The sequence below is a fragment of the Macaca nemestrina genome, chromosome 10 (assembly GCF_043159975.1).
Source record: "Macaca nemestrina isolate mMacNem1 chromosome 10, mMacNem.hap1, whole genome shotgun sequence".
In the NCBI taxonomy this organism is placed as follows: Eukaryota; Metazoa; Chordata; class Mammalia; order Primates; family Cercopithecidae; genus Macaca; species Macaca nemestrina.
Genome location: NC_092134.1, coordinates 120,703,253 through 120,728,619, shown reverse-complemented (window position 1 = coordinate 120,728,619; position 25,367 = coordinate 120,703,253). Strand labels below are relative to the sequence as shown.

The window sequence follows — 25,367 nt, the reverse complement described above, 5'->3', positions numbered from 1 at the left end:
TTGAGATTGAGTGAATATATTGGGTTGTATATTCCTGGTGAATTCACTTAAAAATCATTCTATGATGTCTTTTTGCAACTTGAGACAGTTTTTTACTTAAACTCTTTTTCTTTCTTTGACAAATAGGTTGCAAATTTTCCAAACTTTTATGCTCTGCTTCCCCTTTAAATATAACTTTCTACTTTAGGTCATGTCTTTGCTCTCATATCTGAGCATTGCAGGTTGGAAGCAACCAACTTATATCCTTAATGCTTTACTGCTTAGAAATTTCTTCCATCAGATATTCTAAGTCATCACTCTTTAGTTCAAACTTCCACAGATCCCCTAGGGTATGAACACAATGCAGCCAAGTACTTTGCTAAGGCATAAGAAGAGTGACTTTTGCTCCAGCTCCCAATAACTGTCATTTCCATTTGAGACCTTGTCAGCATGAACTTCATTGTCCATGTCACGATCTGCATTTTGGTCATAATCATTTATCCAGTTTCCAAGAAGTTTCAAACTTTCCCTCCTCTTCTTATCTTCTTCTGAGTCCTCCAAACTCTTGTAAGCTCTGCTCATTACCTAGTTCCAAAGTCAATTCCACATTTTCAGGTATCCTTATAGCAATGTCCCACTTCTTGGTAACAATGTTCTGTGTTAGGTCATTCTGGCATTCTTTTTTTTTTTTTTTTTTTTTTTTTTTTTGAGACGGAGTCTCGTTCTGTAGCCCAGGCTGGAGTGCAGTGGCCGGATCTCAGCTCACTGCAAGCTCCGCCTCCCGGGTTCACGCCATTCTCCGGCCTCAGCCTCCAGAGTAGCTGGGACTACAGGCGCCCGCCACCTCGCCCGGCTAGTTTTTTTTTTTGTTTGTTTGTTTTTGTTTTTTTTGTTTTTTTTTTTTTGTATTTCTTTAGTAGACACGGGGTTTCACCGTGTTCGCCAGGATGGTCTCGATCTCCTGACCTCGTGATCCGCCCGTCTCGGCCTCCCAAAGTGCTGGGATTACAGGCTTGAGCCACCGCGCCCGGCCATTCTGGCATTCTTATACAAGAATACGTGAGACTGGGTAATTTCTCAAGTAAAGAGGTTTAATTGGCTCATGATTCTGCAAGCTGTACAAGCATGGCACTGGCATTCTCTCAGCTTCTGAGGAGACCTCAAGGAGCTTTTACTCTTGGCAGAAGTTAAAGCAGGAGCAGACACATCACATGTTGAGAGAAAGAGCAAGAGGGAGGCGAGCTGCCACACACTTTTTAAGCAATCAGATCTTCTGAGAACTCATTCACTATTGCAAGGACAGCACCAAGCAATGAAGGATCAACCCCCATGACCCAAACACCTCCCACCAGGCCCTACCTCCAACATTGGATATTACATTTCGGCATGAGATTTGAACAGAACAAATACCCAAACCATATCAGCCTCCAAGTCTTCACGAACTGGTATTATATAGGAGAAAACTTTCATCGTTCAACCCAGGCAGAGCTTCTGTTGGCCTCTCAAATTTTGATTCTTGTTTAAACTGCTATCTTTTTGTTAGGAACTTCCAGAATCTAGAGTATGTAGGGTCTCATGAGCACTTTTAGACAGTGGACAGAGAAGCCTGTCACTTGGTCAACTCCCAGAAAATTTTGATTATTTCACATGCTATACAATTTTTTGCCTTCCCAAGGAGAATTTGAAAACTGAAGTGTTTTCTTTATTTTTTGTTCGTTTGCTTGTTTGTTTGTTTGTTTCCTTTTGTTTTTTACCTCCTCACTCTGCATAGAACTGGGAGCAGGGAGGATCTGTGGCAAGTGCTCATTTGCTAATTTAAGCCACCATTTTTGCATTCTTTGTAGCCCATTGGAAGCAAGCATATGCCTAGCCCCAAGATAGGCAAGACAATGACCAGCTGCTGGAGTTGGACACAGAAAAGATGAAATGTTAGGTGTGTGGTCGAAATATTTTCCTCCCCATAGAGAAGCTGGAGTTAAGTTTTTGTTTTTAAGTTTTTTTAACTTGGTCACTCTGCCCTAAGCTATGGGCCAGGAGCTATGGAAATGCTTACATACTAGTTCAAGCTGCCATCTTTGTTTTCTGTAGCCTCCAAAGGTCTGGTATGTGCTGGGTCCTGTCAACACTTCAAGATAGGTGATATAGAAGACAGTCGCAAAGGTAGTACCTGAAAAGTTACAATTTTGGATGTTCAGTCCCACTCTGTCTCTCCGCAGGGATAAGCTGGAGATGCGGTTTTCTTATATTCAATCTCTGTTGAGCCAGGGAAAAGAGCTATTGCAAGTGTTCGCATACACTTTCAAATTTCTAGTTCTTCTTGAAGGCATGGTATTATAATGAGGAGAGGAACAGCAAAAAGGTGTCTCCAATCTTCTTAAAAGTGTCAATGTAGCTAATATTGCACATTCCTGGGGTACAATGGCCTGTCAACTAGTTTCTGGATTTTTCACTAATGGAATTGATCTGCATATTATTGTTGAATCAGTATGTTCATGAAAGAAAAAAGGGTCCAGTCCTTCCTATTATGCTATCTTGCTGATAACTCAGATAGGCTTTCTTATTACTTAGATTGTTTACTTTATACTTGTTAAAAGAATGCATTTACCCTTGAGATATAGCATTTACAGAGTACTCTTATTCATGATTTAAAGAAAAATACGATTGAAATAAAATGGTTAAACTATCCTTAACATTTAGAGTCTTAACTCTTCAGGGTTGCTTTTAAACTCATATTTTCTTATCCTCTGTGCTGTCAAGAGAGTTGGAAATACTTATTTCAGGCATGGTGGGAAGCCCCTGTATTGGCTCAGTGGATTTCTTGCAAACTGCTTACATTTCATTGCTGACCCTTTCTTGATTTTATTAGCTTATGCCAATAGACATTTTCAGATAACAATGAGATGTCATAGTTCTTCCACAGGTAGTTATTAAATGGTCTGCAAGCTTAAATGTCCAGTGATAGAAATTGTCCAGTCATGTAATCAGAAAAGCCATCAGTGCACACAAGCTCAGGCAATGACAACAATATCATGACTGATTCCTAGACAGTATCAGTTGCATTATGTCATCAAATGTTAGACTGATCCTAGTCTCAGAGATGACAAAAAATTAAAATAAAAAAAATCATGTCTTGGAATTGAGGAAATTTAGTTTACTTTCTTCATACCATTACTTCCCTGAACCTATTGTATTTCAAAATGATTTTTTGACTGGCTTCTTTAATTATTTATTCTAGGCACTGTCAGGATAACTCCTAATGATTCTCGTTGGGTTGGAGCTTGGTGGCTTAATTTCCTTGTGTCTGGACTATTCTCCATTATTTCTTCCATACCATTCTTTTTCTTGCCCCAAACTCCAAATAAACCACAAAAAGAAAGAAAAGCTTCATTATCTTTGCCTGTGTTGGAAACAAATGATGGAAAGAGTCAAACAGCTAATTTGACCAGTCGAGGAAAAAAAATTACCAAAAATGTGACTGGTAAGTATTTTACATTCATTGTCAATTTGGAGTTGTTAATCTCAATGAAAAGGAAGAATGAGTATTCCAAAATAATAAAGCATACCCAACTCATCTGGAGTTGGCCTTCTTTTGCACTAAATTTAGATAAATTATTTTTCTAAAACTACTATTAAAGTTAACATATATATCTTGAGCACATAACAAGTGGAAGAGAATTAGGTTTGGGCTTTTTAGCAGGGAGAAACCAACCAAAGTTCACAAACATCCATTTTTTTATGAGCCAAGTACTATATATTAATTTTAATATTATATGGTCTAAACTGGGAAAGTTCAAAGAATTATAATATTTCATTTCTTCATTTATTCAACAAATGGTACCAGGAACTGTACTATGCCCTGGTAATAAAACATTACCTCTATTTTTCAAGAACCTAGTGGGCGATACTGAGAAATATATAGACAATAGCAATATAGTGCTTTAAGTAACATGGTGAAATTAAACTTAACTATTCTCAGGAGAAGGAAGTCAGGAGAAGTTTCTCCCTAGGTAATTAGAGTAATATTTCTTTTGGTAAATATCTATCTATCTATCTTATCTAAATATTCAAAATAAAGTGGAACCTAGGGTTGTAGTTAAGATAATTAAAGTTAGTAATGTAAATTGGGATGCATCAGCATTTGATAGTGCCTCCTCATTTGAATATAAGCCCTGGGACTAATGGAGAATCATTAAGTCAATAAACAAAGAGAATGACTTGGCAGCAGTCAGAGCAAGATATGTGAATCAGTGAGGTGTTGACTCAGTTTAATGCCACTTAAGTTGTTTATTGATCCACTTATTAATGATATATAGTAGATCATGACCATACAGAAGTTTACACTGGATGACATCGAATTTCTCATCCTCAAAAATGCAATGATTGTGTGAATGTATATACTCCATTTCTGTTGAAGAAAGGCCACAACTGACTTATGATACTTACAAATCAGGGACGGTTCTTCATGACTGGGGAGACCTGTGGAGAGAAATGTGGCACTTTTGCCTAAGAATTTTAAATGTTTTTTATTCCTACTCTACATTTTCTTACCTCTCCTTTTTTTCTCTTCTGTGTCTTTTCTCTAACTCCCTTTTCTCCTTATTTTAAGCGGATGCAACTCTTTTGTAGCTGACATTAGATGGATGTCTTAGTTCTGACCATATCTAATGAAAATCTTTAGAGATTTAAATAGAGAAAAATATTTCGAAGCCCGTGTTCATCCATCTCTCAGTAACCATATCTTGGCTGTGTCTTGATAAACTCTGATACTTCCTACTGTTTTTCTAAGTAGTTCCTTCTACTTTTAACTCCTATTACAGCTAGTTGACCTGGTGATCACAGCTCCAAATGACATAATTTCTACCATGAACAGAAGTTAGAAGCTTGTTACCACAGCTGTTTGTAGGGATAGGTGGTTGTATTATTACTATTATAACACTACTTGGGACACAACATTATCTCCTGGCTGTTTTCCTTGTATCTTAAGACAGAGGGTTAATGATATTGCCAAATTTACTGAGAAAGTATGTTATGGTAGAAAAGCTGTATACTAGAGAAACAAGAGGTCTGAGTCCTCATACTGAATTAATCTTTAAGAATTTTGAACCTCAATGTTCTTATTTCTGTGAGTTTTAGATTATGCTGTCTTTACATTTCCATTTAATAGTTATATTTTTAATATAATATATAATTAAGTACTAAAAAATAAGAAGCATCATATGTCTTTTTCACTTTTTTGTTTGTTTCTTTTTGGTTTTGTTTGTTTGTTTGAGATGGAGTCTTGCTCTGTTGCCTAGGCTAGAGTGTAGTGTCACCATCTCAGCTCACTGCAACCTTTGCCTCTCGAGTTCAAGCGATTCTCCTGCCTCAGCCTACCGAGTAGCTGAGATTACAGGTGTGTACCATCATGATGGCTAAAATTTGTATTTTTAGTAGAGACGGGGTTTCACCATGTTGGCCAGGCTGGTCTCGAACTCCTGGCCCCAGGTGATATATCCGCCTCGGCCTCCCAAAGTGCTAGGATTACAGGAGTGAGCCACTGTGCCTGGCCTTCACTTTTGTTTTTTGAACAATTAGCATATTGTCTTGTACCCAGTTGAAAACCTAACATTTGTTGAATGAATGAATAAGTGAATTAATATGTTTGCAATAGTATTGTAAAGTACCCAGGATAACCAAATATTAAGTGAAGAAAGCAAGTTACAAAGCAGCAGTTATGTACGACCCTATTTGAGGGTAAAATAAACTCATAAATATTAATATTCGTATGGAAAATTTTGAAAGGATACATTTAAAAACTGTGAACAGCCTGTGGTATTGCAGGCTATACTCACTCTTTGCATTGTGTGTTTATAGAATTTTAAATCTTACATGACTTACGTTCACAAGTTTTAGGTATAAATATATGTCTAAGTTACATTCAAATATTTTCTTTATTTTTACAATTTTATAGGTTTTTTCCGGTCTTTTAAAAGCATCCTTACTAATCCCCTGTATGTTGTATTTGTGCTTTTGACGCTGTTACAAATAAGCAGCTATATTAGTGGTTTTACTTATGTCTTCAAATATGTAGAGCAAGAGTATGGTCAGCCTTCATCTAAGACTAACGTCTTATTGGGTAAGACATATTTTTTACTTGTGTGCTTAATAAGTGAAATACTACTAAGTACTGTATTCCAAGTGACATTTTATTGTAAAAGTGACTTTGTATTTTAGTAATACAAAATAACTATAATTTTCTTGTATTCTTTCTCAAATGCTATTAAACATATGAAACTTGTGATGTCATTATTGCTCTGCATTTGAAGTTGTATCTTATTTTAGATGAGTTCCTGAAGAAAATGTTGCAAATAAATGGAAAATTTAGAGGTAATATCTGTATAATTGGAACTTATAATTTAGTGCTGAGATCCTGAGACAAACCCTTTTGTAATTATAATCATTATAATTCTATAATTTGTGGACTTTGAAATCAAGACTCAGTTACTTACAAAAATATGACACTGATAGTTCCAGAGTATCAATTTAAATACATCAAAATATGCATAATTCAAAACAAATATCATATTTTACAGAGTATTTTTTGCTACAATATCTATTTTCAATGGCATATTTAGATGTGCTTATTAGGGAAAGTTTCCTTGTATTATTCTTCCCACAACTCTAGTATTGTAGACACATTATAGAAATTCAATAAATATATGATGAATTAAACAACTTATCATGTGGTATGTAACTAGGTCATAAGTAAACAAGAAAATGAATGTACTGAAGCAGGAGACCAAGCTTCCAGATAATCTCTTTACTGATCTCTTTGTAGATCTTAAAATCTAAAGATAGTGTTTTGACTCCCAGTAACCTAGCCTGAGCTTTTTCCTAGAGAAGACTTCATCTTCAATAACTCTTACTAGACAATGATATGGAAAAGTTACAGGAGGGATTAAACATTATTAATCCTGTGTGTAGACCTATTTGTCAATTCAGGTTCTATATGTTTTTTAATAAATGACAAAGATATATTAATTATTCTATTGTTAAGCTCTGGGCAGATTTAGTGTGAATTATTGAGGGTTAGAACTCTATGTGAGAGAGGTAAAAGGCTTTAGATGAATTTCCATAAGCAGAAAGATGGTGTTTTGTTGTTGTTGATTTCCAGAAAAACAAAATTGCCTCATAGAAATTATCTGCTCCAACAAACAAATATCCTTAGCCACTGCCTTTTGCTATTGAGGGAACCAAACTGTCATCATTGGCAGGAACAAATTACATGGATCTCCTACCACCATCCTGCTCTGTCATTCTTCTTTTTAAAAAGTAATAAGATTGGCATTCTACTATAAAGACACATACACACATATGTTTATTGCAGCACTATTTACAATAGCAAAGACTTGGAACCAACCCAAATGACCACCAATGATAGACTGGATAAAGAAAATGTGGCACATATACACCATGGAATACTATGCAGCCATAAAAAATAAAGAGTTTATGTCCTTTGCGGGGCATGGGTGAAGCTGGAAACCATCATTCTCAGCAAACTAACACAGGAACAGAAAACCAAACACTGCATGTTCTCACTCACAAGTGGGAGTTGAACAATGAGAACACATGGACACAGGGAGGGAAACATCACACACCGGGCCTGTTGAGGGGTAGGGGGCAAGGGGAGGAAGAGCATTAGAACAAATACCTAATGCATCCAGGGGTTAAAACCTAGATGACAGGTTGATAGGTGCGGCAAATCTCAATGGCACATGTATGTGTATGTAACAAACATGCACGTCCTGCACATGTATCCCAGAACTTAAAGTGAAATTTTAAAAAGAAGTAATAATATTGAATAAATTTGATTGACATACACTGTGTTTCATCTATAAAGACATATCAGAAAACCTATATATGTTTACAACTTTTTTTCTTTTTTTTTCTAGGAATTGTAACCCTACCTATTTTTGCAAGTGGAATGTTTTTAGGAGGATATATCATTAAAAAATTCAAATTGAACCCAATTGGAATTGCCAAATTCTCATTTTTTACTGCTGTCATGTCATTGTTCTTTTACCTATTATATTTTTTCATACTCTGTGAAAATAAATCAGTTGCCGGCCTAACCATGACCTATGATGGGTTTGTATATATCACTATATCAATTGCATAATACGTTAACCATCTAATTAAGAATCTCTGTATAAGTAATACAAGGCAGAAAACAATTTTAACTAAACTTTCTTTAAGTTAAGAGAAATTTCAATTTAAAATTTTTTAAGACCTCAAACACATTCTTTTATTCATCCATTAAAAAGAAGCAACATAGGTTGTAATAATAACTATTATTTATGTGGTACTTACAGTTAGTAGAGAGTACTTTTATCCTTATTTTATGAATGGGAAAAGTAAGGCTTAGAGAAATACATGGATTACACAGCTAGCATTGTTAAGATTCTAATTCAAATTTGGGGTTTTTTTAAGTCTAAAACTCTTAGTCTTAACCACCACTGTAATCTTGGATGGATCACAAGAGTCACATAAATGGCATTATCCAAAAGTGACTAAACAACTTTTATCTACAGTTCATATTGATGTTTAACAACTGCCTTTACAAAAGAACACTTTTAATGTTGTACCAAATTTTCTTTTTTGCAAGCTAATATTGTTTTTTCTGATATTATCTACATTGGAAGTAGCATTAAGAAATATTCTATATATAACTGCATAGTAGACATTGAAGAATCTTTACTTTTCCAGGAATACTATGTATAGCAAAGTATTTTTAGTGCAACAGTCTCCACCTCAAATCAAGGGCAAGAATGCTATGCAATTTTCTAATAATCTCCTGAATATAGTGCACAAGTTCAAAACTATTTTTATAATAATACTAAGAGATTATTTGCCTTTTTATTCTCATGCTCTCCTGGCAGTATAGTGATATTTTCTAATGCTCCAAGGTATGTTGTTAATTCATCAATCTGACTGCTAACAATGTGTGTGCTTATGTACTTTTGTGTATTAAAATTTTCTTAGTATTACTTTCTAATATACATGTCAAGAGATCAACTTAATTTAACAAAATCCCTTTGGAACAGGCCCTCAATCTTTTATAAGAGTGTGAAGGACTTCTGAGAACCAATATTTTTTTCCAAAAAAAAAACCCTGCGAAGTTGACATTATTATCTATGACTTACAAATGGCAAAACTGATTTTAGAAAGAAGTACCAGAACTAATATAAACACAGATGTGACTGATTGCAATATCTGGACTGGGTCATTGTCTTAGTCCATTTAGGCTGCAAAATTCCAGGTAGCTTATTAATACACAGAATTTTTCAAGATTCTAAAGGCTGGAACATGTAAAACCAAGGTGATGGCAGATCTGGTGTCTGGGGAGGGCCCATTTCTTAATTCATAGATGGTACCTTCTCATTGTGTCGAGGCATGGTGGATGGAACAGGCAAAGGGTCAGTAATTCCATTCATGAGTACTCATCCTCATGACCTTATCACTTGCTAGAGGCCTGACTTCATAAAGTCTTCATATATGAGATTAGTTTTCAATCTATGAATTTGGGGGTCGCAAACATTCTGACTACAGTAGTCATAAACCATTCTGCTTAACCACTCCAAGTAGTATTTCCTCAAGCAGAATATGCTTTTTAATAAAATTATTGATAACATAATTTCTGAAGTATAAATCTTAGTTTTTCTTTTAAATTATGTGCTCATTCAAAGATAACACATCAATCCTCAATTATCATCAAACATTTGAAAGAAAATTTTTTTAATGTTTAAGCAGAAATGAATTATACAAAAAATATATTTTATAATTTTAGCTATGGCATGATCATATTTTATAATTTATAACCATTTTATAAAGGAAATCAGTATAAAGTGTACTATAGTTTTATTATAAAAATATACCCAGTTTTTCTAGCCTTTTTCTATTATTCTTGATTTTTCATTTTGTAGAGGCTCTGCTTTAAGCATGTCTGATCTTTTTCTTACACATTACAATAGAGAATTTTAAATTCAACCTAGTTAAATAGCATTAATAGACTCACAAGACTTTGCAGTGAGCTGAGAGGAATGTCAGTCTAATGTCATCACCTTACTGAAGAGAAACTCAGTCTCAGAAAAAAGACGTAACTTATCTAATGTGAAATTTCTTGATAGAATTATAACAACTTCTTGTCTAAGTCTTACTTAATATCTTTGGTTTATTTTTACATTTTGCTTTTTCTAAGTCACAAGTCATGTCTTAGCAAAGATGGAGAGCATAAAATAAATAAGCACTAAAACAAACTTTGCCATTTCACATCATCAAAGCAAATTTCTTCATATAAAGAAAAATTCTTTATCTTCTCTTTTTCTTTTCCCTCTCTGCTTCCACTTCTTCCTTCTCCTCCCCTTCTTTGTCTTTTTCTTCTCTCACTCTCTCTTTTTGATATATGTCTATCATGTATTTCCAGAAATAATCCAGTGACATCTCATAGAGATGTACCATTTTCTTATTGCAACTCAGACTGCAATTGTGATGAAAGTCAATGGGAACCAGTCTGTGGAAACAATGGAATAACTTACATCTCACCTTGTCTAGCGGGTTGCAAATCTTCAAGTGGCAATAAAAAGTCTATAGTGAGTATTAGTTTTTACTTTCCTCTCCTTATTCAAAAGCAAGGATTAGATTGAACAATTTTTTACCAAATCTTTCTGTAACTGTAAACTGTAAGGACGCCATTTAAAAGATAAAAGAGAACGTTTCCAATATTATCTGTTATTGTGATGGGTGTGATGTTGTATAAACAAAGTTTTATATAAAAGTCTGTTTAGGGCAAAATCAGGTTTTTCTGTTACTTGAATTCTAATTGGAGATCACTCCACTTTTTTCCTTTGAGATTATAAGACTATGATCTTTTAGAATTTGAATACCTTTAGAATATCTAAAAAGCACCTAATTTGACTGAAGCCTATAATTTTCATTACTTTATCCCTCAGAATTCAGGAAAATGTCCTGAGTTAACCCATTGTTAGCACTTCCTATCATACTAAGACAAAAATCAATATGCAATGTTATATTCAGATTCTGATCTGTTTAGCTCTGGGATCACTACCCTTTTTAATTTCTAAGAAATTAATCAAGGCTTCATGCTCACTTAACTGCCCTATTCTTGATTTTCTATTTTGATTCTTCCAAAACTGGAACTTCTACCCAAGATAATGTGGTATCCTGCTCACCTATTGCCAATATATCCCACAGAAATGTCATTTCTTTCTTCTCGCAAAACCTTTCTTTCCATGTGAACTATGGTTTTTCTCTAATCTCCTAGGTAGCTCGCTATCATTGGGAATGGGTTATGGTGTTTTCCACTCAACATCTCACAAAGTCGTGTAATGTTTTCCTAGGAAATTCTACTATTACCAACATTAGTGAAACAGTCAGCTACAATTATTGCTCTTGGCCACATCCTTCTGTGTTTGATTTTTAAACATTCTCCATCTACTCTTGCCCACAGATCTATCAACTATAATATGTAAGGGCATGTAGAACTTTAAAGAATAAAGCATCCTGGACTTTTTGAAAATATTTAAGTGCAACTTTAATAAACTTACACAAATATGGCCCAAAGACTCTACTTAAAACTCACATCTCAGTCATGGCAATAATGGTTCTGTTGTTCAGTTGTTTCCTTTTCCTTTGCTATTTATTTTTACTTTGCTATTTTTTAAAAAATAATTCAACTCTTGTTCTAGGTAAAGGGGGTCCAAATGAAGATGTATTACATGGGTATCTTGTGATAAGCCGAGGTTTAGGGTACAATCGTTCCCATCCCCCAGGTAGGGGGCATAATACCCAATAAGTAGTTTTTTAGTACTTGCTCCTCTTTTTCTCTGTCCAGTCTAGTAGTCTGTAATATGTATTTTTCCTGTCTTTATATTCGTGTGTACCCAGTGATTAACTTCCACTTATAAGTGAGAACATGTGGCATCTGGTTTTCTCTTCCTATGTTAATTCACTTAAGTTAATGACCTCCAGCTACATCCAGGCTGCTGCAAGGGATATTATTCCATTTGTTTTTGTGGCCATGTAATATTCCATTGTCTATATGTACCACATTTCTTTATTCAATTCACTGTTGATGGGCACCCAGGTTGAGACCATGTCTTTGCTATTGTGAATAATGCTGTGATGATTATATAAGTATATAAGTAGATGTGTTTTTGGTAGAAGAATTTATTTTCCTTTGGGTATACAACCCAGTAGTGGGATTGCTGAGTTGAATGGTAGTTCTGTTTAAGTTCTTTGAGAAATCTCAAAACTACTTTACACAGTGACTGAACTAATTTACATTCCTACCAACATAGGATAAGCATTCTCTTTTTTTCTGCAGCCTTGCCAGAGTCTTTTTTTTACCATTTTAATAATAGCCATTCTGACTGGTGTGAGATGGTATCTCCTTGGGATTTTGATTTGCATTTTTCTGATGATTAGTGATGTTAAACAGTTTCATGTGTTTGTTGGCTGCTTGTGTGTCTTCCTTTGAGAAGTGTCTGTTCATGTCCTTTGTCTACTTTTTAATTTTTTATTGTTTTTGCTTGTTGAATTGTTCAAGTTTCTTATAGATTCTGGATATTAGTCCTGTGTTAGATGCATGATTTGCAAACGTTTTCTCCCGTTCCATAGGTTGTCTGTTCACTCTGTTGATTATTTCTTTTGTTGTGCAGAAGCTCATTAGTTTAATTATATCCCACATCAATTTTGTGTGTGTTGCAATTGCTTTTGAGAACTTAGTCACAAATTTTTTGCCAAGGCCGATATCCAGAATATTTTCTAGGTTTTCTTCGATGGCTTTTATAGTTTTAAGTTTTACATTTTAGTTTGTAGTACATCTTGAGTAAATTTATTTTTATGAAAAGAAGGGGTCCAGTTTCATTTTTCTGCATACAGTTAGCCAGTTATTCCAGCACCATTTAATGAATAATGAGTAATTCCCCCATTGCATTTTTTTTTTTTTTTTTTTTTTTTTTTTTTTGCTAACTTCATTGAAGATCAGGTGTGCAACAGGTTTTAGGTGTGCAACTTTGTTTCTGGGTTCTCTATTCTGTTCCTTTAGTCTATGTGCCTGTTTTTGAATCAGTACTATGCTGTTTGGTTACTATGGCCTTTTAGTATAGTTTGATATCAGGTAATGGAATAACTCTCACTTTGTTCCTTATGCTTAGGATTGCTTTGACTACTCAGTCTCTTTTTTCGTATTGAATTTTACAATAGTTTTATTCTCATTCAATGAAAAATGATGCTGGTGTTTAATAAGAATACCATTGAACCTGTGGATTGCTTTGGGCAGTATAGACAGTTTAATGATAATTTTTCTACCAATCCATGAGAATAGAATATTTTTCCACTTGTTGGTGTCACCTATAATTTCTTTCATTGGGGTTCATATTTATCCTAGTAGAGATCTTTCACTTCCTTGGTTTAAATGTATTCCTAGGTATTTAATTTATTGTGGTTATTCTAAATGGAATTGCATTCTTGATTTGGGTATCAGTTTAACTGTTATTGGTGTATAGAAATGCTACTAAGTTTTGTCCATTGGTTTTGTATTCTGAAACTTTATTAAAGTATGTTATCAGTTCTAGGAGCCTTTTGGCAGAGTCTTTAAGGTTTTTGAGATATAGAATTATATCACAGTGCAGAGAGATAATATGAGTTCATTTCCTATTTTTCATGTTTTACTTCTCTCTCTTTCCTGATTGATCTGTCTAGGATTTCCAGTACTATGTTGAATAAGAGTGGTGAAAATGGGCATTCATGCTTTGTTCCTGTTCTTAAGAAGAATGCTTCCAGCTTTTGCCCATTTTATATGATGTTGGCTGTGGTTTTATCATAATGGCGCTTATTATTTTGAGCTATGCTCCTTCAATGCCCAGTCTGTTGAATAACTTTATCATAAAGTGATGGTGGATTTTACTGAAAGCTCTTTCTACATCTGTTGAAATGCTCATATACTGTTTATTCTAAATTCAATGTATGTAGTGAATCATTTATTGATTTGTGTATGCTTACATCTCAAAAATAAAACCTACTTGGTCATGATGAATTAACTTTTTGATGTGCTGCTGGATTCAGTTTGCTAGTGTTTTGTTGAGGAATTTTGCATCTATGTTCATCAGGGATATTGGCCTGTTGGTTTATTATTGTTGTTGTGTCTTGCTAGATTTTGGTACCAGGATGATTCTGGCTTCAAAAAAATGAGTTAAGAAAGAATCGTTCTTCCTCAATTTTTCAGAATAATTTCAGTACAGTGGGTACTCACTCTTTTTTGTATTTCCAGTAGAATTTGGCTATGAATGCATTTGGTCCAGGCCTTTTATTGATAGGCAGGTTTTTTCAATACTGATTCAAATTTGGAACTCCATATTGGTGTTCAGGGTTTCAATTACTTCTTCATTCAGTCTTGGATGGTTGTGTGTTTCCAGGAGAATAAGAATGACCCAATTAATACATGGTCCCTCTTTGCACACTAGTGAAGGCCTGAAAGTGATGTAATATTAGAACCCTGAGAAGAACTCTGTCTACCACAAGACATAATCTACATTATACTGGCAATGACTATGCCATTTGGGGGCTACTGCAAAGTTTTTATTATTTATTTATTTATTTTTTACTAAATCCTCGATAATGAACCATCACGTCTTAAAACAGTGTTCTTTGTACCAAAGCTTAGTTTTATTGACCACTACACTTGTTCCATAAAAAATTCTTCTATATTATTTCTAGTGAAAAAAAATAGTAAGAACTGTGAGTTTGGCAGAACTGTACTTGTATAGATTTAAATTCTTCTACAATTCTTCCTTTAATAATTGGTCTTTAGTATTAATAGATTCAAGGTGAGCTTCCCTTGAACTTTTGCCTAGATTTAGAACAGAATTTATTAAAGCCACCTATCTACATAAACTGTCCAACTGATTAAAAATCTGAAATCGGCCGGGCGCGGTGGCTCAAGCCTGTAATCCCAGCACTTTGGGAGGCCGAGGCAGGTGGATCACGAGGTCAGGAGATCGAGACTATCCTGGCTAACATGGTGAAACCTCATCTCTACTAAAAATACAAAAAACTAGCCGGGCGTGGTGGCGGGCGCCTGTAGTCTCAGCTACTTGGGAGGCTGAGGCGGGAGAATGGCGTAAACCCGGGAGGCGGAGCCTGCAGTGAGCCGAGATCACGCCACTGCACTCCAGCCTGGGAGACACAGCGAGACTCTGTCTCAAAAAAAAAAAAAAAAAAAAAAAAATCTGAAATCACTTGTTTCTACATTTTCCACTTCTGTGCTCTAAACACTAGTGGGGCATTCTGTTGTGTTTAATGTCTCTGGTAATAATATCATCTGTCATTATGTCCTTGGATTTTGTGTATGCCTGCTAAACTAAAATTTTAGCATCTCTACCTGCCTCTATTTTTCCTGAACTCAGTGCCATTTTCATGGGTGACTCCAGTTAAATTTTGATTCCTCCCAAACTGCTATATTATCTGAATTCTTTGGATAATTCCTTTTCAGGGCATGTCTCTGAAACTAAGAAATTGTCCAAAAGACCATCTCTGTTCTGCAGAGAGTAAAATGGAATGGAAAACGATTATTAAAGAGAATCTACAGAGATAAGAAAATTATATACAGAGTTCTAAACACTAACTTCTTTGTTTCTTAATTTTAAAATTAAGAATGAACTAAATGTCAGTCATGAATTACATTTTCTTATATAGAAAGAAATCCAAAAAACTATTTTGCATTTTATCTGTTAAGCAACTGCATTTTTAGAATCTTTGTAAACTGTAAATATATTAGTTTGAACAAGTGAGACTTCACTGGATATAATGCAATGTATTTGCAGCACTGTTGTGTCTTCCAAATTTCTTATGTCATATTTTATACACAACATTTCAGGTGTTTCATAACTGTAGTTGTTTGGAAGTAACTGGTCTCCAGAACAGAAATTACTCAGCCCATTTGGGTGAATGCCCAAGAAGTGATGCTTGTCTAACGAAATTTTACTTTTTTGTTGCAATACAAGTCTTGAATTTATTTTTCTCTGCACTTGGAGGCACCTCATATTTCATGCTGATGGTTAAGTAAGTATGACTTTTAGAAACATTTTCATATGCATGAGACTATAAACACACCTAATGACCTAAAGAGATGCATATTTTTACATAATATACTGGGATTCAAATTCATATTTTGTCAAATTTTAATTTTCTGAGAATTCATTTTATTAAAATTACTATGAACTCTCAAGGCCATAATTAATAATTTTGCCTCTAATTTTTCCATTAAAAGTCCAGATTCCATACTTTCTTCTCTTACTAAGAAGCTGATGACATAGACCGGCAATTGCCTCAGTTGTAAAATGATCTCCCTAGGATTCTAAAAGAACCTTTTGAATTTTGAGTTGACTTGCATCCTAATGGGTCTGTCAGGGTAAATCTATTGATTTCACTAAAATAAAGCATTTGAAAACTAGATGGAAAATATGCTCCATTTGATAATAACATTCCAAAGTTTTTAATCCATGCACAGCATGACTTTTATAATATCCTTGTAGAAAAATAAGAAAATCCACAGAAGCATTCATTCCTTTCTTGGCTCATTAGAAAAGATACAATGCTTGATGAATATTACATGGTAAATGAAACCAATAAGATACTTGTTGTCGTACAACTTTCAAAATTACAGGAAAGACTGGTGTGAGATAAATAATCTTAAAATCAAAACATATTTATAAATTGTTCTGAGTGCTCATCAGGAAAAAGATTTCCCTAAAAAGAAAGATTCAAAAGGGAAAGTTAATTTAGGATTGGGTGGGGGGGCAGCTGTGAAGAAGAGGAATCAGAGTACATCTCAAAATAAGTAACATTTATTCTAAAGGTCTAAAGAAAAAGCTAAATCAAAGGGTTTCCGGGAGAAGGTCTGGGTGCTGACGCCTTAACACAGGAAAGAGCTGATGTGTTTGAGAAATGAAAAGAAGCTGGCAGATTGAAACATACTGAATGAGAGGTTGTGACACATGATAAGATTGGAGAGTTAGGCAGGGTACAGGTTAATGCATGTCCTACTGGCCAACTTGATTCAATCACCTAAAACTGATAAAACATGTAAATAATTGGTCTTAGATCTTAAAAATATATGTGTGTAAGTATAGTGACCTGGATTAACATTCAACTGTACTTTTAAAACCTACACAGTTGATCACAAGTTCACTGTCAGCAAACAGCATGACATAGTAGAGATGAAAAAAGCAAAAGCATTTTAACATTTGTTAACATTAATATCAACTTGTAATTTGAATTTACAGTTGTTTAATTTTTACTCTGACTGCAAATCTTATCAAATTATTTATACTAAATATTCCACAGATATAGCTCCATCTCAATATAAAATGTTGTCTACTCAAAAGAAGTCTTTCATATTTGCCAAATTAAACTCATTAACATACTAAAAATACCTTAAAATTCAACAATAGTTTGCATATCAACAGGTTTTAGCTTTTTATTTTAAACTCATGAGTTTTAAAAAACACTGTTCCATCATTGATGATAACAATATCATATCTATTTCAGAAACTGATTAAATCAGCATTACAATTTGTCAAAAATATTTAACTCTCGCTAGCCTTTGATTTTACTGAAAGAAGCATTTTGTGAATATGACTACAGAACAAAAATATAAATTTCAGTTTGTTAATAATTTTCTAATGGTTAGACTGTGAAGCTATTTTTTAAACTTGATTAAGTGGGCAGAAGAACATCCATTTATTCAATATGTATTCATTTTGTGTGTCAGGCACAGTTGTATGCACTGAGGATGCAACTATGAACAAAAGTGATAGAATTTTATTAGTTTTTAGTGTGGGTGGGGAATGAAGGAATGAATGTATGTAGCAGAAAAAACAATAAGCAAATAAGTGAGTAAATATACAGAGTAAGTGTGAAGCACTAGAAAGATAAATAAATCGGAATTAAGAAAATAGAAAAAAATGAGAAAATAGGTAAGAGATACTAGTTCAGATACTATGCGTTGAAAGTCCTTTGAGTGACCTGAATGAAGAGATAGAAAAGCCATCTTGAAATCATGATGCATTGAATAAATAAGGTAATAATTGTTATTATTGCTGAAGTGTTTGCCTTTTAAAACAATTGAAATATAACTTTATACAATGGGGCCATTCAACTGAGAACTTAATTCTATCATGAAGAAAAACAACACAGGAGAAGGCTTTAATGTTGTTTCATTTTGATATTTTAATGATATTTAATGTTTCTTTGCCTTTGTCTTTTTCAGAATTGTTCAACCTGAATTGAAATCACTTGCACTGGGTTTCCACTCAATGGTTATACGAGCACTAGGTATGATGAAAAATGTATATATATATATATACACACACACACACACACATATTAAATTTAAGTTATAAATATAAATGTCAAGGCTTGAAGACTGAATGTAATGAATCTTTAATTGTGATAGTAAATAAAATTAGCATCGTTTCTATTTTGTGATAAATAAAAACAATAAGAGACAGAGTAAAATTGAGTGACCTAAAAGAGAATTCGATTGTTAATTATACGTAAAGTTAATCTGTTAAGACTAAGGAATTACTGTATTTATATTACACTCGTTCAAACACAAAGGTAGATGGTCCTCCAAATTTTTCTTTTTTTAGAAAAATAAGAATATTTCCTCCCAGTAGGCAGAGTGAAGGGCCTAACTTCTAAACTGAGGCATGATTTAGGCAAGGCCTAAAGCTAGCTTGGGAAGCATGGGAATCTGGCCAGGCTATGGCCAAATTACAATGAAGAAATTGTTTAAGAAGCGAATTTGATGATAAAGTCACAAATCCTCAAAGTTAAAAAGAAGAAATATACAGGAAATAAAACAGAGGAGATGAGATGCTATAGTATTCCATTGGTTTTCTTCCCACCATTCCCTTTCGTGTGTCTCTAATCTCCCAGACTCTGTACATCCTGGCAGTTTTCTACCTTCAGATTCAATGGGGATGCCTCACTGCTAGAACATGGGTGACAAAAGCTTAAAGTAACACCTGGGTTGTTAGTACTCCTTCTGATATGTAGAAATGAGACCAAGAGAATGCAGTAAAATTTTTTTTTAGCAATAGAAAATAGGAAAAAAAATGAATTTCACCATACTAATTCTGGGTATCCTATTTCGATGTATCCAATCTGTGGCACGATGGAACCTAATGCACCTATGGAAAAAATACGCATTTAGTACAAAACTTCCAGTTCACAAACAATTGTCTTGAATGCAATAAACGTGTAAATTGTGGAAGGTCTATATAGTGAAAAAGTCATTTAGAAAATAGGTTATGAGTTTTAAAATTGTAGTGATTAGGACCAAATTTGTTACTTAAAACAATCCATTACATTTGTTCAAATCAGTGGCATTATGTGGGGAAAATAAATTGTTAGCATATATTTTTCATTTTTCAAAGAGTGGCTGTGATTTTTGAAACCTGAAAATTTCTCATCCATTTCCTCAGTACCAGGTTTTTTCAGATACATTAGCCTCAGTCCCTTGTCATTTTAAGATTTCTCACTCTCAGAAAATTAAGACTGATGAAAACTAAATGGAATAAGTAAAATTGTGATACATCAATCACTGTCATTTTTTCCATGACAAAATAAACTCTGAAAATTATTCACCACAATACAAAAAAAGAACAAAGTAAAGTTATGAATACTTCAGTTGCACCATCTGAAGGATAGTTCTCTACTGGCATGTCCCTAAAATTCTTTATCAAATTACCTTTGCCTAGAACCAGGAGTCAATCTTAGAGTTCATTAAAACAGCAGTGGAAGCAGATGGACACTTATTATATAAACAGTTTATTATATAAACAGCATATCTGTCCGTGCATTCTGCAAAATCAAGAGCTCCAAATAAAAATTAACCAAAAAAAAAGACCACTGAAAACTTATGCATCATTGTCATCAGAACACTAACACAAACAAAATTTAGTACCACAATCCCCTAACTTAGCCTAAGCTGCTTCAGGAGGTATTTACAAATGCACAAAATCAATTAGTAGAAAATCACTGGACTATGACCTCTAATGACATCAATAAGTGGGAATTATAGACATCTGAGCCCAGAAAAAAAGTACAGCCTGCCAAGAGCTAAGCACTCCCTGAAGCTCAGCCTGTACTTATCTGGGGAGGGAGTTCTGATGAAGCACTCACTTTTAAATTCTCTTAAAATAGTGTTTAAAAAAATAAAATAAAAGTCTGCCTTTACAGCAGTTGAGCCAAGATCTTTTTCCTTTCCCCATAAAATTGTAATTCTACTCCATTTCAGGTTTCTTTGCCTAAGAAAAATCCTGTATTAACCAACATAACTTCCCAGTTTTACTAACAACATTCTTCTTTTTACCATTCAGGCTTAAGTTAATTGCTACCATAAGAACAGAGTGTACAGGCATGTATGTAGGGAGGGTACAAGTGGGTAGAAGGCATCAATGACATTACTACATGATTCGGGTCTTTGAGATTTCAAATAACCTTTATTATTGGGTAGATGCAGAACAAAATAATAAGTAAGTCCTCCAAATTTTTAAACGTTTATTTAATCAAAATGTATCAATGTGGAATATCATACAGTTACATTTAAAATATGTTCCCTGGACTGACATCTTCTCTTCTCCTATTACAGGAGGAATTCTAGCTCCAATATATTTTGGGGCTCTGATTGATACAACATGTATGAAGTGGTCCACCAACAACTGTGGCACACGTGGGTCATGTAGGATATATAATTCCACATTATTTTCGTAAGTTGTCATAAATATATTTCATTAATTTCTCTTTGACTATATTAATTCCTAAAGAATATTATTTTCATTATATAATAATATTAATAATGATAGCCACCATTTAATGGAAACTTACTTTGCAGGCACTATGGTATCAAGCAATCTGGTATCTCATTTTAGTACTCATAGAAACTATAGGACATGGATATTTTCTTCTATTCTATGTGAAGAAACTATGATTTAAGGATAATAACCAACTTGTCAAAAATTAGAGATAATAGAAAATGGCTAGGATTTGTATGTGAATGTTTTTTGTTTCCAAAACTCTCTTCATGTTAGTATATATAAGGATAAATATGCACATGTAAATATATATATGTGTGTGTGTGTGTGTGTGTGCATGTGTGTTTGTGTGTATTCAATTGCCTCTGACTTCTCTAGAAAGACACAGAATGACTAGCTTGGGCTCTGGACATATGTCAATTAAGAAATAAAGGAAAATATGTTTCTATATTACTCTATTCACAGGGAGAGATATTCCATAAGTGACACGAAGATAACTGCATGGGCATCTGGAAAAACAAAATGCTACAATTATACTTTACCTCTTTAAAAAAACTAATTTCAAATTCATATATTGACAAATTATACACTTTGAAATGTGAAACTATATGTATTAAAACTCATAGTATAATTTCTTTCAATTATCTACGAAGCAGAAACTAAGTATGACCCAAATGCCCAGAACTACAATAGAAAAAAAAGACAAAATATTTATAACATCTGCATCATTAAACTTTTAAAAGCAAATTTCAAAGTGAAAATATAAATTAGGAGAATAATTTGCAACTTGTGACACAGACACAGGCAAATATCCTAACTATATAAGGAACTCTTAAAAATCAGCAAAAACAGCATCCAATGCTGGCAAAGATGCAAAACAACAAGAATTTCCTTTCATTTTTCTTTCATTGCTGATGAAAATGTAAAAAATAATAGAGCCATGGTAGAAGACAGTCTGGAATTTCTTACAAAGGAAAACATGGTCTTATGATATGGTTAAGTAATCATGCACCTAAGTATTTACCTAAGTTAGATGAAAACATGTCCCCACAAAAACCTGCACTTGAATATGAAAAATGGAAGCCAACAAGATGTCTTTCAATAGGTGAATGGAAAGCCAAACTGGGGTACATTCACACAATAGAAAATTATTCAACAATAAAAGGAAGCGACCTGTCAACCTACAAAAAGACAAGAAAGAAACTAAAGGCGTGTAGCTAAGTGAAAGAAGGCAGTCTAAAGAAGTTTCTGGGCCTGGTGTGGTGGCCCACGCCTGTAATCCAGGCACTTTGGGAGGCCGAGGTGGGAGGATCCATGAGGCCAGGATTTCAAGACCAGCCTGTACAACATGGCAAAACTCTGTCTCCACTAAAAATACAAAAATTAGCCAGGCACGGTTGTGCACATCTGTAATTTCAACTACTTGGGAGGCTAAAGCACAAGAATCCCTTGAACCCAGGAGGCAGAGGTTGCAGTACGCCAAGATCATGCCACTCCTCTCCAGCCTGGCTGACAGAGCGAGACTCTGTCTCAAAAAAAAGAAAAAAAAAATTAACAAAAATTAAAGAAGCTTCTAACTATATGACCTTTTGTAAAAGGCCAAACTGTGAAGACAATGAAAGATCAGTGGTTGCTTGGAGCTCAGTGGGGAGAAGACAGGGATGAGTAGGTGGAGGACAGGGCATTTTAAGGGTGGTGAAATGATTTTATATGATTTTATAATGGTGGATACATGATGTTATGTATTTGTCAAACCTGTGGATCCATACACATACCACATACAAACACATAAAAAGCAAACTAATCTAAAATATGAACTTAATAATAATGCATTCATATCAGTTCATCAATTGTAACAAAGTTACCATGCTAATATAAAATAATACAGACTATTAATGATAGGGGAAACTGTGTGTGTGAGGCGGGGAGTATACGGGACTTCTTCATACTTTCTATGCAGTTTTTCTGTAAATCTGAAATTTCTGTAAAAAGTAGGTTCTATTAAAAAAATCGAATATCTCCCAAAGAAAATAATCACTAATGGCTATTAAATATACAAAAAGATGCTCAAATTAATTGATAATGACAGGATTGCTATTAAAACTCACCCAGATTTTCAATAATCAAAAATGTTAAGTAGACATTGTATTGGCAAAAGTACAGAACTTTGAGCTAGCAGCAAACTTCTAGAAATTTATCCTACAGATAGCTATATTCCCAAATAGATAAAATGGCACATATATAAGATTACATACATATGTATGGCAACATTGTTTATGATGGCAAAATATTGGAAGCAACTTAAATATCTCTTGATAAGGGAGTCATTAAATAAATAGTTCTACAGTTCTACTTGCAGGAAAATGAATAGTCTGATGTCTTGAAAAAAGAAGAAAAAATTATTTGTTTACTAATGTGGAACCTTCTTCAAGACATATTTTTGTATGAAAAAAAAAGAACCATGAAGAATGTGTATGGAACATGCTATCATTTATATGAAAGTGGAGGAAGTTTATTAGTTCAGGATACATCTCTGTAGTAAAGACCTAGGATCAAATTTACCAAAAAGACTTCCTTCCATTTAATGTGTAAATTCACTATCTAAAATCCCCAATGGATAAAATGATCCAGCTTTTTCCAGAATTGTACCCCATAGGCATTCTCATAAATTTATTTAAATATTAATGATAGAAAATTTCTCACAAAATGGGAGAAAGAAATGAAAGGAGATTACAAATGAAAACTTCATATATTTATCTTAATGACTTTTTTTAAGAATGTGTTCGTTTTTTATTGAAATCATCATTTATTTCCAGAACACCTGGCAAGATGCTCCTCAGAATTTCCCCAAAGCAATGACCACAACTTCAAGTATTCATGTAACATTTTGAGATGGCTTTATAATGGTTTGAGTATAAAAAGACCCTAAAACTATTTTTAAGCCATACTAGTTCCTTTTTGTTCAGTGAAGATTTAGTTAGAACTAAAGTGAAATTTTTAAATTTTTTATGTTAATTGATTTATTAATGCATTCTTCTTGTTGAATAACTGTTATAGTATCCAAATTTTTAATATACTGCAAAGACCATTGTGATAACATTAGTGTATATGTGTGCTATATATATTTAATATGCATATATATGCATATATAAGATAGATATATAGTATATATGTTATTCTTATGTACTTTAATTTATGCTCATCCCAAGACATTAAGATTTAAAGGGTCAGTCTTTGTACATCTTGACATATTTATCATTTCATTTTCTCTGATTTCTTCTTGCATGTCTACAAAATGTCTCAAGTACTGATCTTAGGTTTTACAATAGTGATGTTATCTTCAGGAGCAATTTGGGTAGGGTCAGAATCTTGCAGCCTTCAACTACATGGCTCCTAAATCATAATTTCTAATATTCTGGCTAATTTGTTAGTTCTGCAAAGGCAGTCTAGTCCCCAGGCAAGAAGGGGCTTGTTTTAGAGAAGGGATTTTATTGTTTCTTTTTTCAATCTCTATAATATAAACGAAGTTCTTCCCAGAGTTAGTAGCAAAAGGAATAATTATTTGTCATATAGGTTCTTTTATAAAATTGGCTATGTTGAAACTTTATTCTATAAGGAACATTATATTCTAATTTTAAAGCCTTGAAGTCCCACAGGTTTTCTGTACAGTGTTCCTGACCTGTGATTTTGTGCCATCACATACCTGTAGGAGTTGGGTAATTTTTCCTTCCTCTCAAGGTCCCAAGATAAAATGTGCCAAGAAGAAAGGGGCATTCTTATCACAGGTCAGGAACACTGTACAGAGAATGCATAGACAAGATATAAGGCCAGCTTTTCCCAGGGGCTTTTATTGGATCTATAAGTCAACTTCTATTCCTCAAAGAAAGTATTCCATTCCAGTTAAAGCCTTGGTAAAATGACCAGTTTATCCAGTTAGGTCCTGTTATAAGAAAAAACATATTCTTATTGCACTTATGCAAATAAGTATACTGCCATAAGTTGAGAATACTCACAAATAGTTTTTAAATTCTGGAGAAATTAGTTAGAGGGAAAGCAATATGCTCCAAAGTTTACTCCCAGGAGCATACTTTACTCAATTGCTAAAAGTTGTAAATACTCAAAATAAAAAGGTTTATTGACTCTGAAAAACAAATGAATTAGCGATGTTTAACATCTCAGCTCTCTGTGAGAGTCCTAGAAGTTTGTGTTTTTTCCTTCTATTCCAATAGCACAATTTCTAAAGTTATCAGGGGCCTGCATTCAAGAGTACCTGTCAGAGTCCGCTATCTGATTCTAAACTGCCTTTTGAAAAGGATCAAAACAAAATCATTGTCTGTGGATAAAAAACTTAAGAAAGCCACTATTAAAACCACAATTCACTAGGAATTTTGTTAATTCTGTGACATACAACAATTTTACATAACAATTTTAATTATGAATAACACTAAGTCATATCAGAATTTTAGGAGTTTCCCATTATTTTGGAACATATACTAATAACTTATTTAT

At 33.8% G+C, this 25,367-nt stretch overlaps 1 protein-coding gene across 4 annotated transcripts in view; it reads left to right on the top strand.

Moving 5' to 3' along the window:
• LOC105469870 (solute carrier organic anion transporter family member 1B1) overlaps positions 1 to 25,367 on the top strand; it is a 121,222-nt gene that overhangs the window by 83,547 nt on the left and 12,308 nt on the right. For 3 of the 4 annotated variants that reach the window (XM_071072084.1, XM_071072083.1, XM_071072086.1), the window contains 7 exons: positions 3,215 to 3,457; positions 5,930 to 6,094; positions 7,911 to 8,106; positions 10,442 to 10,607; positions 15,914 to 16,098; positions 18,308 to 18,372; positions 20,696 to 20,813. In XM_071072084.1, coding sequence (XP_070928185.1) covers positions 3,215 to 3,457; positions 5,930 to 6,094; positions 7,911 to 8,106; positions 10,442 to 10,607; positions 15,914 to 16,098; positions 18,308 to 18,372; positions 20,696 to 20,813 — 1,138 coding nt within the window. Of the gene's footprint in view, positions 1 to 3,214; positions 3,458 to 5,929; positions 6,095 to 7,910; positions 8,107 to 10,441; positions 10,608 to 15,913; positions 16,099 to 18,307; positions 18,373 to 20,695; positions 20,814 to 21,323; positions 22,420 to 25,367 lie in introns of those variants that run through there. The other variant, XM_071072085.1, reaches the window with a different exon arrangement.